Source organism: Phascolarctos cinereus, unplaced genomic scaffold, assembly GCF_003287225.1.
Source record: "Phascolarctos cinereus isolate Bilbo 61053 unplaced genomic scaffold, phaCin_HiC Scaffold_4;HRSCAF=312, whole genome shotgun sequence".
Classification (NCBI taxonomy): Eukaryota; Metazoa; Chordata; class Mammalia; order Diprotodontia; family Phascolarctidae; genus Phascolarctos; species Phascolarctos cinereus.
The window spans coordinates 246,676,244-246,691,461 of NW_027555847.1; the positions used below are offsets into that span (position 1 = coordinate 246,676,244).

At 39.4% G+C, this 15,218-nt stretch overlaps 1 protein-coding gene across 4 annotated transcripts in view; it reads left to right on the forward strand.

Moving 5' to 3' along the window:
• The window catches only part of SEMA6A (semaphorin 6A), a 177,859-nt gene that overhangs the window by 107,799 nt on the left and 54,842 nt on the right, over positions 1-15,218 (forward strand). For all 4 annotated transcript variants that reach the window (XM_020967352.2, XM_020967355.2, XM_020967356.2 and 1 more), the window contains exons 6-10: positions 1,037-1,138; positions 5,961-6,051; positions 12,885-13,004; positions 13,696-13,784; positions 14,633-14,850. In XM_020967352.2, coding sequence (XP_020823011.1) covers positions 1,037-1,138; positions 5,961-6,051; positions 12,885-13,004; positions 13,696-13,784; positions 14,633-14,850 — 620 coding nt within the window. The remainder of the gene's footprint in view (positions 1-1,036; positions 1,139-5,960; positions 6,052-12,884; positions 13,005-13,695; positions 13,785-14,632; positions 14,851-15,218) is intronic.

Genomic DNA, 15,218 nt, shown 5'->3' on the forward strand with positions numbered 1-15,218 from the left:
AAATACAGTTCTGACCATGTCATCCCACTGTTCCAATGGCTCCCTTTACCACTAGGCAGGGGCATGCTGGTAAATATTTAACAACCAGTTCTATGAGGGGGAGGGGAATGTATAAATAGCACACTGTAATAAAAATGAAGCAAACCCTAATTTGTAGCATTTGCCAGTTTTTTGGGGGTTTTTGCTTACATTTCAGAAAATTTAACAATCACTTCTCAGCAGGTTCAAGCTGGCTTCAGCACACCCCTGACTCTGGGTGCCAAATATAAATTCCTGGGGGGCAGCTAGGTGGTGCATTGGATAGAGCATTGGCCCTGGAATCAGGAGGACTTGAATTTAAATCTGGCCTCAGACACTTGATACTTACTAGCTGTGTGACCCTGGGCAAGGCATTTAACCCCATTGCCTAGCCAAAATATATACATACATACATACATACATACATATATTCCTAGGTCTGAGATTTAAAGTCGTTTACAACCTGGCACCAAACTTACTTTCCAAAAAAGGACAGAAAGAAAGAGGGAGGAAGGAAGGAAAGAAGGAAAGAAGGAAGGAAGGAAAGAAGGAAGGAAGGAAGGAAGGAAGGAAGGAAGGAAGGAAGGAAGGAAGGAAGGAAGGAAGGAAGGAAGGAAGAAGAAGGAAGGAAGGGTGAGAAGGGGTTGGTTTTATATCCTCAACACCTAACACAGTGCCTGGAGGTACTTAATAACTGCTTTTTGATGAGTTGATTTTGTATCTTTCCTAATACCTAAGTGTAGTGTTCTACATACATTCCAAGTTTGCCCCTTTAAGGCATACATTTTAAGTAGGCCCTTAATGAAAATTTATTAAATGATTAATTCATTGATTAATAAAATGGAAATTCTTTGTCCCCATCATCTTTTGGGAAAAACAACCTGGATAGAAGAATAGCTGCTAGGCTTTCTTCATTTTAACCTTGATGACAATGGATCAGAATACAAAATGAGTGATTGGTTCTATTAAAAGAAATTGACCTGGAAAAAAAAATACATTTGAACTATTTTCCCCCCAGGATGAATGTCACAATTTTATTAAAGTTCTTCTAAAGAAAAATGATGATACACTATTTGTCTGCGGAACCAATGCCTTCAACCCTTCTTGCAGAAACTATAAGGTAAATGTTACTTTTATATGTCTTGGAACCATATGGTTAGGAGGCACTTTGTAATTTACTCTGTACCTGCAACAAGCTAAGAACTGTAATTTAACACTACCCAGTTTCTTTTCACTTGTTCAACTTAATGTATTGCTCCACATGAGTGAGCTTGAGAGTAAGCTTTCCAGCTTCCTGTTTGATCAGGATTGATTGACACATCTTTAAGGATCCTACAGAGTAAAGTTAGTTTCTGTCAGATCCTGTTCTTTGCCCAGTTGACTAATACATGGTTTACAATATGTGTAATGTGAATATATTGTCTTAGTCTCTTCTTTCCTCCTTTCTTCTCTTCCTCTCTCCTTTCCTGACCTCACCTCTCTTTACCTCTTCTCTCCACTCCTGTCTCCTTACTCCTTTCCCCCTTATCTCTCCTCTTTCCTCTGCTTTCCTTTTTCCCTTGCCTTTTCCCCTTATCCCTCTCCCTCTCAGTCTTTATCTCCTTTCTCTTTGTCTCTCTCTGTCTCTCCCTCTCTCCCTCCCTCTCTCTCTCTGATTTCCTTCCTTTCTCTTCCTTCTTCTCCTTTTCTCTCCTCACACACATTTGTTTTATGAGCATTTCCTGATTTCAAAAACATGCATCTGAAGCTGCAAGTTTACTTCTGCATAGGCAATTTTGAAGAATTTAGAAGTCTTAATTTCACCTTGTTATTGGATGACAAGGAGAGTGTCTTATTTGACACTGTTCATTATACAAAGACCATTTCCAACCATTTCTCTGAGAGGCAACACTTCCAGTTAGTCCTGATTAAATTGCTGTTTAAAAAAAAAGAAAGTGGCCCTGAAGAAGATAGGGAGCTTTTAGCATCCTGGATAGTGGTAGTAGAGACAACAGCAGTGATATATGAGCCCATCTCCATCTGTTTCACTTTGCTGTCTCCTCCCTTTTGCCTCCTTGGTATAGAAACTGCAAAGACCTTATTGTGGAAAGTGCAGCAATACATACGCTGACCAATGCTGCAGCTCTGCCTTTTTGTTTTTGTTCAGCTAATCCCTTGAAGGGAATTTTTGCATTGGGTACAAGTTCATCTCCCACTGGTCATATTTTTGATACCAAGTATGTTCTCCCTACCCCAACACACCTCACCTTGCAATTGATTGTCCCATAGAGAACATCTGGGTCTTCAAAATCAAATCCACTGTTTAGTATTCAATTCCAGTTTGTCATTGTTTAGTGCTCACTAAGATTAATTCTCCTAATAAATCCCATGCTGGAAAGCTCTTCTTTATTATAAATGCCAGTTTTCTTGGCATTGCAATATAACGAATGTAAATGGTCTTACTTATTCTTTTTTCAGATATTTTATTCCTCATGATACACAACCCATGTTTATTCTGACTCATCTTTGCTTGAACTATGCTCGATGGTGGGGAATACTTTAAGGACCTGTAGGAAGTCACAAGGATACATTTATTGACTTCCCTTGCCCATAATCTTAACAATATGGATGGCACTGAGGCATGCTGGGCATAACACTGAGAAGATCTGTTCTTAAAAGCAGAAGGTGAAAGAGCAGATGAGGCTAGAATGTAGAATTCCAGGGAAGGAAAACTCAGCACAGTGTTTTTATCCTAAAGTGTCTGTTTCAGAAATAAGCAGTATCTGTAACACAATGGCTACATAAATAGAAAAAAAAAAACCACAGATCATCCACTGTGTAAGTCCCATAGTTTAAGAGCTTAAGGTTTATTAGAATAACTTGATGGGGAAAGAAGGATTATTTTTTTCATGGTCTCTGACTCTGAACTCTGTCTTTGATTTATACACAGTGTGCCCCTCAAGGAAGGTGAATGTGTTGGAAAGATTATAACCTGAAATAGATTTGCTGATGCCTAACCATGAAGGCTAAGAATGAGAAATCTAAGCTATGCTCTCTGTGCTCAGTTTCTTCATTTGTAAAGTGAAAGGGTTTGGACTTGATGGCCCCTAAGGACCTTGACAGCTTTAAGTCTGTGATCCTCTGCACGCCTTCCCCCATTGTTCACTAAAACCTTTCGAACTCCAATGTGAGGCTGAATTGGTTATTTGTATAATTATCAGTACCCTATGGTGAATTAATTTCCCAGGGGTTGCTGTTAAGTCTGAGATTTTATGACTAGTGCATGGATTAATTCTTATTTCATGGAAATAGGATTTCTCTATGGCACAGACTTCTCTGCTGATACTGTTTAATCTCCACATCCTTCCAAACATCCAAATCAGCAGAGGACAATTTCACATTATCTTCCAGCTCTGATTTAGCTACTGCCACATTTTTAGAAGTAGGTGCACAAAGAAAAAAAATCTCCCCACCCCCAAGTGTTTTGTTTCTTTCTTGCAGAGTTTACAGAGTGTATACTGCTCTGGATAAGAGTACAACCCCCCTCTTGAAACCTTTCCAGAGCCTCAGACCAAAGAGTCTGTCACAGTTCAACAGGAAGCTCGTGTTCAGATAAAATATCAGCAAAAGGCTTTAGTAAAAATGGATTGGGGTGGTGGGAGCAGATGAACAAGATCATTTTGCTTTAAACAGTGCCTGACAGTCATGTTTTCTTAAAAAGATTCTTTATAAAAATGCTATAGCTTTATGCTATTCTCAACTTCAATTTTTAAAAATCCACATCTTTAATAAAGGCCATTTCAAAGTTCTTAGGAGTGGAGCAGACCTATTACATCACAGAGACTATTCATAAAAGATGGGGCCAAAATTAGCGACTGGACAATCCTCTCTGATATTCCTTGAGATAACTTACTTTTCCTGGATAACAACATTGGGCATCTTGAAACATGTAGCACGTTGTCCTTAACTTTATTATGTCTCAGTTTCCTTATCTGTACTGAAGCATCCGGGACTCAAACTTATGCTCAAATATAACTAAATATAGTCTTTACATACAAGTATCTTTAGAGGTAATTAGGTAGGTCAGTGGAAAGAGCATTGGGCAGAAAGACCTGAGTTCAAATCCTAGCTGTGGGACCTTGAGCAAGTCACATAATCTCTAGTTTGCCTCAGTTTTCTTAATTGTAAAATGGAGATAATAATAGAACATACCAAAATTTGTAAATTAGCATCCTTCCTTTCCTTTATCCCAACTATAATTCACACTGATGGGTCAGTCCTGAAAGGACAAGGTTCCATCTCTCCCTCAGGTTTATAGAGGGGTAGGGATGATTCTTCTATGTTGAGGAGGCTTGAGTGACCTTTCTAGTGTGTTTTCCCAGTATCAGTTGTAGCAAACTGGTATTAGATCGTATAGGAGTATGTTTACCAAGGTGATAGGACAAGGACGGAAGTGTACTCTCTCCTATACTACATTGGCCCCTGAAAAGAGTGAGCTCAAACTTAAAGACATTTCTTCAAAGCATTTGCCCCACCAAGTTCACTTCCCAAATGTAGCATAGCCAATGGATTAATCTCTTCTTCTGGTCGGACCTGGTATTTTGGCTTTGGGGTCAATCCACTAGCTGTTCTGATAGCCTAGGCTCAGCTCTCCACAAGCTGGTGGGAACTCCACCTCTGGTGGGTCTCCCAACCTTTAGAAACTCACAGTGTCATAGCTTAGGCTATTCTGTCTCCAATATTCCTTCACCCAAGTCGGGAAAAAATAGAAGAAGAAGTAAGTCTTTACATTAACGGGCCACATGTTGACCCCAAAGTTAGGCCACTAGCACAACTCTTCCCACCTGGAAGCTTACAGCAGTCATTGATTACTCATTCAAATGAAGCTAGACAGGAAAAAGAATTTTGTTCTGGCCAGTTAGGGCCAATTCCAGCTTGGCAGCCAATCCAATCACAAATCTTCTTCACCATGTGGGTTAGTGGACTAGAAATGGAATATCTGCTTATAGCCCAAAGTTGGGGATCAAGGCTTTGCCATCAGGCATACCTAGAAGCAGGCTTACATAGCCTCCCATTGTACAAAACAGGGAAAATAATACACGTGATTGAAGAACAGGATGCCTGCTGACCAACTCCCACCTTCCATAAACAGTGGCTGCAACATCGTCCTGGATACACCTCTTCCACTGCAGTTAGTGCTCTCCTTTCCATAATTATGTGCTCGTATGTTGGATACTCCCAGCAGAACATGAACACCTTAAGAGATTGTTTTCATCTTTGTCTCCCATACTCTAGCACACTGCCTTGCACATAATCAGTGACTCTTGAAGTTCATACACAGAGGATTATAAAAATGCTTATAATAGTCATGGAATAGAGCTTTTTTTTTTTTGGCGGGGGGGGGGCTTAAAGTTGCTGAAATGCTACATTTCAGAGAGGTTCCATGGATCAAGGAAGGAGTATTTGATAACAGTGAAGCACTGGATGGGCATCCAGAGATTTGCTAATTACATATATGCACACTTGGACAGACTGCTTCACTCTTATGGGGGTAGGGATATTAGTCTAGATAAATAATATGAGCCCTTACACCTCTTTAATCAATTTAAAGTGGGTTAAAATGGCTTCCAGTATCGTCCTTTTTTCCACTTATGCTGTATTCCTCTGAAAACTAAAGCTTAGGAAAACTGCTAAGAATTTATTCTTTTGAGATTTGACCTACAAGGGTCAGGTCTCAATAGGAAAAAGAAAAACCAAAAATTTAGTCAAGTTCCTTTATAATGCATGACCCAGATTTGTGGATCATTGAAAAATTAAGAAAATAAAAGGTTTATTTGGTCTTTAAATTGCTGTAGATGATTGCCATAGTCCTTATCATTTTATTGATAGAGACCTACTGAGTTCCAAAACATCCCCAAAGTAGCCAGTTCTTGTTACTGAATAGAAGTGACTATTTCTTTTAGATGGATACCCTCGACTCCCTTGGTGATGAGTTCAGTGGAATGGCCAGGTGCCCCTATGATGCCAAGCATGCCAATGTCGCCCTGTTTGCAGGTAAATGATCTGCCCTAAATTTGCTGGGATTTTTTTATGTATTATATTACATTTCATTTCATAATCTAAGCCTGGCAATATAAATCTCCTTTGGGGGTATTTGTGAATTCAGAGTTGCTCTTAGATTCCTAGGTGTCAACTGTAACTAATAGTGTCCTTGGTGATTAATTTGGAAATTACCCCTTTTCCTCTCTGTCACAATGATTCATTCCTCTGTGATTTTCAGACCAGATAGGTGCATAGCACACTGCCCTGTTTTGGCATAGAAGGTACTTATTCTTTCAGAGTACCACCTTCCACTGCTCCCCTCTGCAAATGCCTAGTACAGGTTTGTGCTCTCTAAGTGTGAAACTTTGTGGGTTGTCTGAAATGGACTGAGACTCTTCACTCAGGAGGATGTGGGGAATCCAAAAGGCATTAAGTCTTTGTACCAGAAGACTTCAGTCATAATAGCAAAAGCATGAAGAGGTCAAGGTGCAGTCCTAAGTCCATCAGAAATGATTATTAACAGTGGGGCCCGAAGAAGGCAATCTGGAAATAATACACAAGAAATCAAAAGTTTATGGAGTTCAGGAGCCATGTTGTTCCCACCCTTGATGTTAACCCCACCAAGTCTTGACAGATGGATTCTGCCAGTGGAGGACGCAAGAGTACTTCCCACCCTTGGATTGGGCCTCTTTCCATAGCTCAAGAGCTATTGATAATAAGCCATTGATTTCCATTTTATTTTTTTCTTAGAAATTTACTTAAGAATTCATTATCAGCTGTGTATGTGAGGTAGGTATAGAGAAAATTGTTGGTATGATAGTTATTGGCGGAGCATATGCTAGAATTGGCTATAATTTCCTTCACAAAAGCTAAAAGCCAGCACTGTGGTGTGTGTGTGGCGAGGAAAGGGGGAATGAGGGTTTTTAATATAAAGAAGGTTGGCTAACTCTTCCTTATTTATACTATTATCAGGACTCCCGAAGGGGCCTGATTCCCCAACACATACGTTGTAGAGGTGGGTTATATAAGAGAAAGAAAGCCTTCCCTGGGTCATCTTCTAGTCTAGGGCACAATATTACTGTGGAACAGTACTGTATGTGAATGAATACATGCAGTCACAGAGCCCTATGTGGAGATTTGGGCAGAAGCAAAGCCAATAGCAGAAATGCCCTGGGATCCTCTCAATTGCACAGCTCCTGTCAGCCCTCTAATATCTACAGGAACCTGCATGAACCAGTGGCAATGAAGGATGATGGCTACAACTGATTAGTTAATTGTGTGCCTGGTTTGAGCAGAGAAATTAGAAGGTATGTAGAAAGAGTATATCCTGTGTGCTACAGGGTAAGAAGAAGCAAGAAGGCATAGGGATAGGGAATTGGAGTTGGAGTCAGGAAGACCTGGGTTCAAATTCTACCTCAGATGTTTACTCTGTGACCCAGGGCAGTACACAAAACCCATGGGGATAGTGGACACAAACTTCAAGGTAGCCCAGGGTAACAGCTAACATAGATATGTGGCAAAGGCAACTCATAGCTGGTATTTCTTCTTTGTGGAGTTCTCATGAAGTTCACTGCAGGGCATGGTATCTTTGACAGGCAGCATCTCTGCTGATAAGCTGTGCTTGTCCCTTTGTAGGCCACAGCATCTCTTCCAGAGGAGCCAATTCGCTGGACTCTGGGCTTGCACCACCAGCTCCAGGCTCAGACTCAGGTGCAGCCCTTGGCTGGGGATTCTGCTGCTCTCTTTCAGAAAGAATAGAGATTCTTAGTTTAAGACTAACAAGTATGTCCCTTTCTGTGCCCTTAGGGCCTTGCCTGGGAGCCCTTGAAGGCTAAGAAAAAGATTTTCCTTTTCTTTTACCTAGTCTTCCTAGTTCAAGGCAAAATCCCTGTAGGGAGAGAGACCTCACTCTAACTTATGGTGGTCATCTAATACATTTCCTAAATCTTGGTAGGCTAGGCCAAAACCAGGCAATGACCTCTTGCTAAATAATTACCAAATAACTCTGGGGTTTAGGTTTCCCCAGTTTTCTTTCATTTTTTTTTTTAACTCTGAGCTTCTCTACTTGGTCTTGGCAAAGGAATAGCTAGGGAAAGGGTTTAGAGGTAACCTATGGTTTGGTGAACAAGTTCATTGTTTCTGCTGAAAATTTCGTGACTTTCTTGGCCTTTTAACATACTAATTAATTACTCAAAGCCTTGTATTCTTAAGGAGATAGAAATGAGTCACTAATACCTGAAAGGACCTCTCCCTACCTAGGTGTATAAGTAGCTCACATACAAAAGAACTTCCCCTACAAATTTGGCTAGGACTGAAAGGCGCTCCCCCTTAAACATGTTTGTGTACATATAATTACATGTGTATACATATACATATGTGTATATGTGATACTGTTACAGTAATTAGCTAGTGTTAAGTCTAGGGGCAATATAATGAAAGGCTCAGTAGGTCCCTCTTAAGCTTGATGGAGTTTATTTTATGTAAAAAATTATAAGTTTAGTTACAATCACTTTGAGCCTCCAATTAGGAAAATTCCTAACATCTAGGCAGAGACTAGACTTTCTACCTAACCTTACTTTTATATCTGTCTCCGATTAACCATTGACCTCTTTGTGGTAGAAGAAAAATTCAGTTTCCAGGAAACATCTAGTTAAAAAAAAAAGCCCTGAAGATTATATTATAGTGACTAGGAATCTGATAGGGACTTGGGGGAAGATCTGGCTTTTTCTTGGGATTTGCCATAGCCTAGGTCCTCCTCTCTGAGATGCCTATAGAGCCAATGACTCTCCTCAGTATCCCTCTTCTTTACTGCAGCTCAATCCTCCACTTTCTCAGAATCCTTTCACCCCTCCCCCCATTCTGAGATAACTTCTTCCTTTTATACAAATTACTTAGGATGTGGTCTAGTTGTTCACACACAATGGCTTTGATTGAAGCAGGTTTACAGGCCCTGTTCACACTCAGTTCTGATCATTTGATTCAGTCAAAAAGTATTTTTCCTATTCAAGGCACCATAGCCAAATGGTGGTGGTTTCAACCCTGCCCTTATGTATGCACACACTTATATGCATGTGTATGCATAACAGTGGAACATATAGAAGGCAATCTGGAAGTACTGCAAAGAAAGTCAAGATTTTGTGGAATGCATAGAGCAGTGTCTCCCAAAACCTCATATTAGGCCCCCACCCACCCACCCAACACACACCCACAGCCTTGGCAAATGGCTTCTGCTAGTGGAGGATGCCAAAGCAGTTCCTAACATTGTGTTGGGCCTCTTTCCATAGCTCAAGAGCTATGGACAACAAACCAGTGATTTTCATTTCAGTCTATGCAAATATGTGTGCAGATGTACATCATGGTATCTAGGTAATCATGGTTTCCCACCTTTACTGACAACACCAGCAAAAAGTCTCTAAAACAAAAACTAACAGGTAGAAATTCTTTGAGTCTTTTGACTCAAAGTCAGTGTGTCTCATGTGCTAAATGTGGAGAGACTCATTGCCAGAAGGCTGCCGAGCTGATGAATTTTTTGGGCCACAGCAACTCATGAAGTACTATCTACTAAGGGGGAAGGGGTTGCAATTTTCAAGGGCCACTTTGATGTAATCAAAAGTATTAAAGTGTATAGCTAGATAGATCTAGCTCATTAGTATTTCTTATTTGTGAATGGCCTCACAGGCCCTACTCAAGTTCACAGAATTATTTAGGGCAACTCTGAACCAATTAAAATGTCAGTGCTTTTTGAAAAAGGGCACATAGCAAAGCAAAGCTTTTGCTTTTTACCTGAACTAAAGCTGAAGAAGCAAAATGATGTAGGTAATGGAAGATTTGTTCTAATGATTTGTGGGAGCTATTTTTAAACAATGGACTATACTGAGGAATGCAAAATAAATGTGCAATTTCTTAATGGAAAATAAACCATGCAATTATTTTGCCATTTTATTGCTGAAAGAATATAACCCATGTTTTAAAATACATCAACAAAATGAGTTTCTATTTTTAAATAAACTTAATTTAGGCAACTAGTTGGAACAGTGGCTGTGTTTGTGGACTTGGAATCAGGAAGACCTGAATTCAAATCCTGCCTTAGATGCTTCCTAGCTGCTTGACTCTGGGCAAATCACAAAACCTCTGTGAACCTCAGTTTATTCATCCATAAAATGCTACTGCATGAGCTACTGCATGACGTTGTTGTAAAGACCAAATAAAATGATATATGTTTGTTTTACAAACCTTAAAGTGCTATGTAAATGTTAGCATCATCATGTAAATGATGTCCATGATGTACATGTAAATGTCATCATCTTCATCATCATCATCATCATCATCATCATTTCTGTTTGTCCTAATAGAATTTGGTGATTGATAGCTGTGTAATGTGATTATTCTTGTGAGTAAGCAACAAGTGTTTAAGTGCTTTGTATGTGTTGAGCACTGTGCTAAGCACTAGGGGTACAAATAGAAAAGCAAAACTGTTCCCACTCTCAAGAGACTCAGATTCTTATTGGAACAGACAACACATCTAGGAGAGCTCATCCATAGGGCAGATGGAAAGGCCCGGTGATCCTTAGCAACTGGGATCTAAGAAAGCTGACTGAAAGTTAGTAAATCACATTATCTCCTTTGGCATATTTACCCCCTTGACATTATCCCCTACTTTCTTTCAGTCTCTGATAAAGAGGTGACCCTTGTCATCAAGGCCACTCCCTCTATTTGACCTTATCCCTTCCCATTTTCTCCAGTAGATTGCCCCCTCATGTCATTACCTACGTTTTTCAGCTTTTATCTGTCTATTGGTTCCTTTCCTGCTTCCTACAAACATTTCTAGTTCTCTATCTAAACAAAACAAAATGAACAAACAAACCAAAAAAAACCAACTAAACCCGATAATCCCATCTAGATATCATTCTATTTTCTCTCTTCTTTTTTCACAGCCAAACTCCTAGGAAAAATTAGTCTACCCTAGTGTCTCCACTTCCTTTCCTCATTCTTTCTCATCTAAACTCTATACAATCTGACTTCTAGCTATGGGTGTGCTCCCAAAGCTACGTCCTGTGTCTCTGCACTTTGCTTACCCACTATACTCTCTCTTTGCTGACATCCTATCTCATGGGTTGAATTATCATCATTTCTATGTAAAGGATTTTCAGATTTCTATCAATCCAACCCTAATCTCTCTCCAGAGCTCCAGTACCACATGCCTACTGGACATTTTGATTATATATCCTATAAGCATTTCAAAATCAACATATCCAAAGCAGACTTCATTATTTTTTCCCTCAAACCCACCTGTCTATTGAAATTCCCCATTATTGTCAAGAGTACTGCCATCTTTCCAGTCACTCAGCTTTGCAATCTTAGTGTCATCTTTAACTCTTCACTTTCACTTGCTCTACATATCCAGTCAGTTGTCAAATATTATCATTTTTGTCTCTACAACATCTGTCAAATACATTTCCTTCTCTCCATTCACACAACTACCATGCTAGCTCAGGCCCTCGTCACCTCTCACACAGACTATAGAGAGATTTAGTCTCTCTACCTCAGACCCCTCCCCACTCCAACACATTCTCCACAAAGCCACTATAGTCATTTTCTTGAATCGGCTTTGACCACTTCATTTCCCTATTCAATAAACTCCAGTAGTTCCCTATTCCCTCTGTGATCAAATATAGTAGATAAATAGAAATAGAGACAGATAGATTAGCTAGATAGAAACAGAGACAGGCATAGATAGATAGATAGACAGACCGACAGACAGAGAGATAGAGAGATATGAGCTAAGTGGAACCAGCAATGGATAGAATGTAGGATTTAGAGTTAAGAAGATAAATTCAAATTCTACCTTAGACATTTATTAGCTAGATTTCCCTGAGTAAATCATTTAACTTTTCTCAGCCCCAGTTTCTTTATCAGTAAAGTAGGGATAATAATAGAACCTACCTCACAGGGTTGTTGTGAGGGTCAGCTGAGATATGTGAAATGCTTTGTAAACCTTAAAATGCTATAGAAAGGCTTGACTTCGGGATGCTATGGAAACATTGGGGCTTCCTTACCTCCTCAGGACAGCCCATTAAAAATCAGAAACAGGTTTCCCATCTGTTAGACTCTTCACTGCAAGCTGCAGCAGTATTTATATTTATATGTATACATAAAACTTACATATATATGAGTATGTATATATACAGACATATACAGACATGCACATGAACACATGAACACATACATATATGTGCATGCTCCCTGTTAGAGCACAAGCTGGTTAAGGTCAGGGACAGTATGCCTTATATCTTTATATCTTCAGAGTTTAGCACAGTGCTTCACACATGGTAGACACTCTGGAAGGGCTTATTGATTAACTGATCTCTTTCCCACACCTTCTTCCACTTCACTTACTTATTCAGGTTAAAGGCTGCTCTACTAATCGCATCTGTACTTGTAATTATGGGTGATACAAATGACCTCTTCTTCCAACTTCAATCATGTCTAACTGCCTGCTATTGTTGGGCCCAAAGTAGTACCCAAGGAAACTGGACTTCAGGGTATCATTTAAGTCCCTTCTAATCAAGTGGATCAAGGAAAATTTGTCATTTGCCCTTCTATTCCAGAGCAACTGCTTAGAGATTACCAGGATTTTTTTTTAAAGCTTAATCTCACATCATCCCAATCTATAAGGGTAAATTTGGGGGTTTCTCTGTTCACAGGCTTCTGGATTATCCCAGTGTTCCTATCTCATTTACCTGCTATCAGAAGGCAATCTGCCTGACTTCTCCACATCTTCACGGTATTATTCCCTTCCCTCTCTCCCTTGTTCTTCTCTCTAACCATTATTTTCTTCTCCTAAGATGGAAAACTATATTCTGCCACGGTGACTGACTTCCTTGCAATAGATGCAGTCATCTATAGGAGCCTTGGAGACAGCCCAACCCTGAGGACAGTCAAACATGACTCAAAATGGTTGAAAGGTGAGTAAATAATGAAAAGGAGGATTGTAAGAAGGGAAGGGAGGGAGAAAATGCATGTCTAGTGGGAGACTTAAAGTCCTCACAGACAATAGTGTAATTTCATTTTAGCAATAGCTTCTGACAGATAGAAAAGTGTAAATTGCCTCTTTTATCTCAGATGATTTATTTACCTCCATTTTTTTCCTTCCCATAAGTTACTAGAGGTGTTAACAAAGCTACCAGTGTCAGTGTAATCAAATATATTACATTCATCTTCCTCTGCTTGAAACCCTCATTTTAGGGTTCCATATGATAGGACCATCATATTTCACTGGTAGGTTGGTATAGGGGACAGAAGAGTGTGGGAGAATGAAGTAAAAGCCATGGAAGATTCACAGCTGCATTAAGAAATGTGTATAGTCTATTCTTAAGTACTTGGTTAACAAAATAAAATTGTGGAAATTGTCAGAACTTATTTTTTCTCATTGCTGTGTAGGATTACTTTTGATTTTTCATAATGTGTGTATCCAAGTGCCTTATGTGATTGTCAACGTTTATGTTTATAAGGTCATTAGAATTAATGGTTACCAAATATCTAACGGTTCTAAGTATTTAATTAACATGTGGACTTTGGCATAAATTGCAAGTTATTTTTTTTTCTTCTTTTGTCCTGTATCATATATTCCCAACCAAAGTGTCTCTTTGTTCACAGAACCATATTTTGTCCAAGCAGTGGATTATGGTGACTATATCTACTTCTTCTTTAGGGAAATTGCAGTGGAATACAACAGCATGGGAAAGGTAAGTGAGGAGAATGTGGCCTCCTTTGTAACACCCTGGGGAATCCACTTCAGGAGCAATGTTGTTATGAATGACCTTGCAATGAGAGCCATAAATCATATTGACAGGGTCATCATTTTAAGAAGGTCCTGCTGCTGAGGCCCACATTTGGTCAGAGTGAAACATCATGCTTTCTCAATATTCACTCCATGATTTGAAGACATATTAAACTATTTCTACAAAAAAAGAAATGTAACCCACACATATTTGTTTAATTCCAAGAATAGCTTCAAGTAGTTAAAAAAAAACCCTGACTTTCAAGTACAATAGGGAGTCTAGGATAAAGAGAGTAAGCAAAGGAAGGCTTTGGCTTTTCCTTTATTGTCTTAAGAATATTGGATGAAAACAGTTGGGCACAATGGTTTTCCAGATAAACATAATGAAATGATTCAGGTCACCAAGGGTGGAGGGCATAAATAAAATACCAGCTAAATCTGAACCTTTTAAGGAGTAGAGATAGGAGGCACAGAGGCAGTCAGTGTGGGTTGCAGGGATATTTAATGTAAAATGTGCCTTTGTTTGAGGAAATAGAAAGTTAAGCAGCCATCCATATGGAAATGAGTTAATGTGGCTGACAACTGATCTCTTGAAGGATTTATGTATTAAATGCCACAGCCTTATCTTTTATAGCACACTGTTCCAAAGCTGAGTTTTCCAGTTTGTTATTTTCCACAGCTTATAGAAACACAGGATTAAATTAAGTGCTTTGTTGTTCCAGCCCAATTTTAAAGAAAAGCAGAATTCTGCTAAGGTCCTCCCTCTCACAGTCCAAGTGTATTCATCCTCCCCTTGTGTTTTGCCTGTTTTAGGTAGTTTTTCCAAGAGTCGCTCAGGTTTGCAAGAATGACATGGGAGGATCACAAAGAGTTCTGGAAAAACAGTGGACTTCCTTTCTCAAGGCTCGTTTGAACTGCTCAGTTCCTGGTGATTCGCATTTCTATTTCAATATACTGCAGGCAGTTACAGATGTTATCCATATTAATGGCCGTGATGTTGTCCTAGCAACCTTCTCCACACCTTATAACAGGTAACTATGCACTGGCTGCTGATCTTATCTTGTCTTTATTTCTGCCCTTTCCAGTGAGGTTTCTCTTTAAATGTACCACACTAGCAGCCAGAAGGAAAAAAACGTTCATTTATGTGCATCTAAAAAGCAGGTAATATCCAGTTTTCATCAATAAGTTCTGTAATTTATAAGCACACATTAGACAGGAATTAGATGCTGGCTATTTTCATGCTTTCAATTTAATCTTCGTCCCCTGTGCTTTTGTCTATCTTTTAAGGAGAGGGTGACTAGCATTTTAAAGAGATAATTGGCACCAATACAACAGCTATTTGCCATTTTTTTTAAAGCATCTCTGAACATTATGGAGACTAGTGTACTTGGCCACAGAT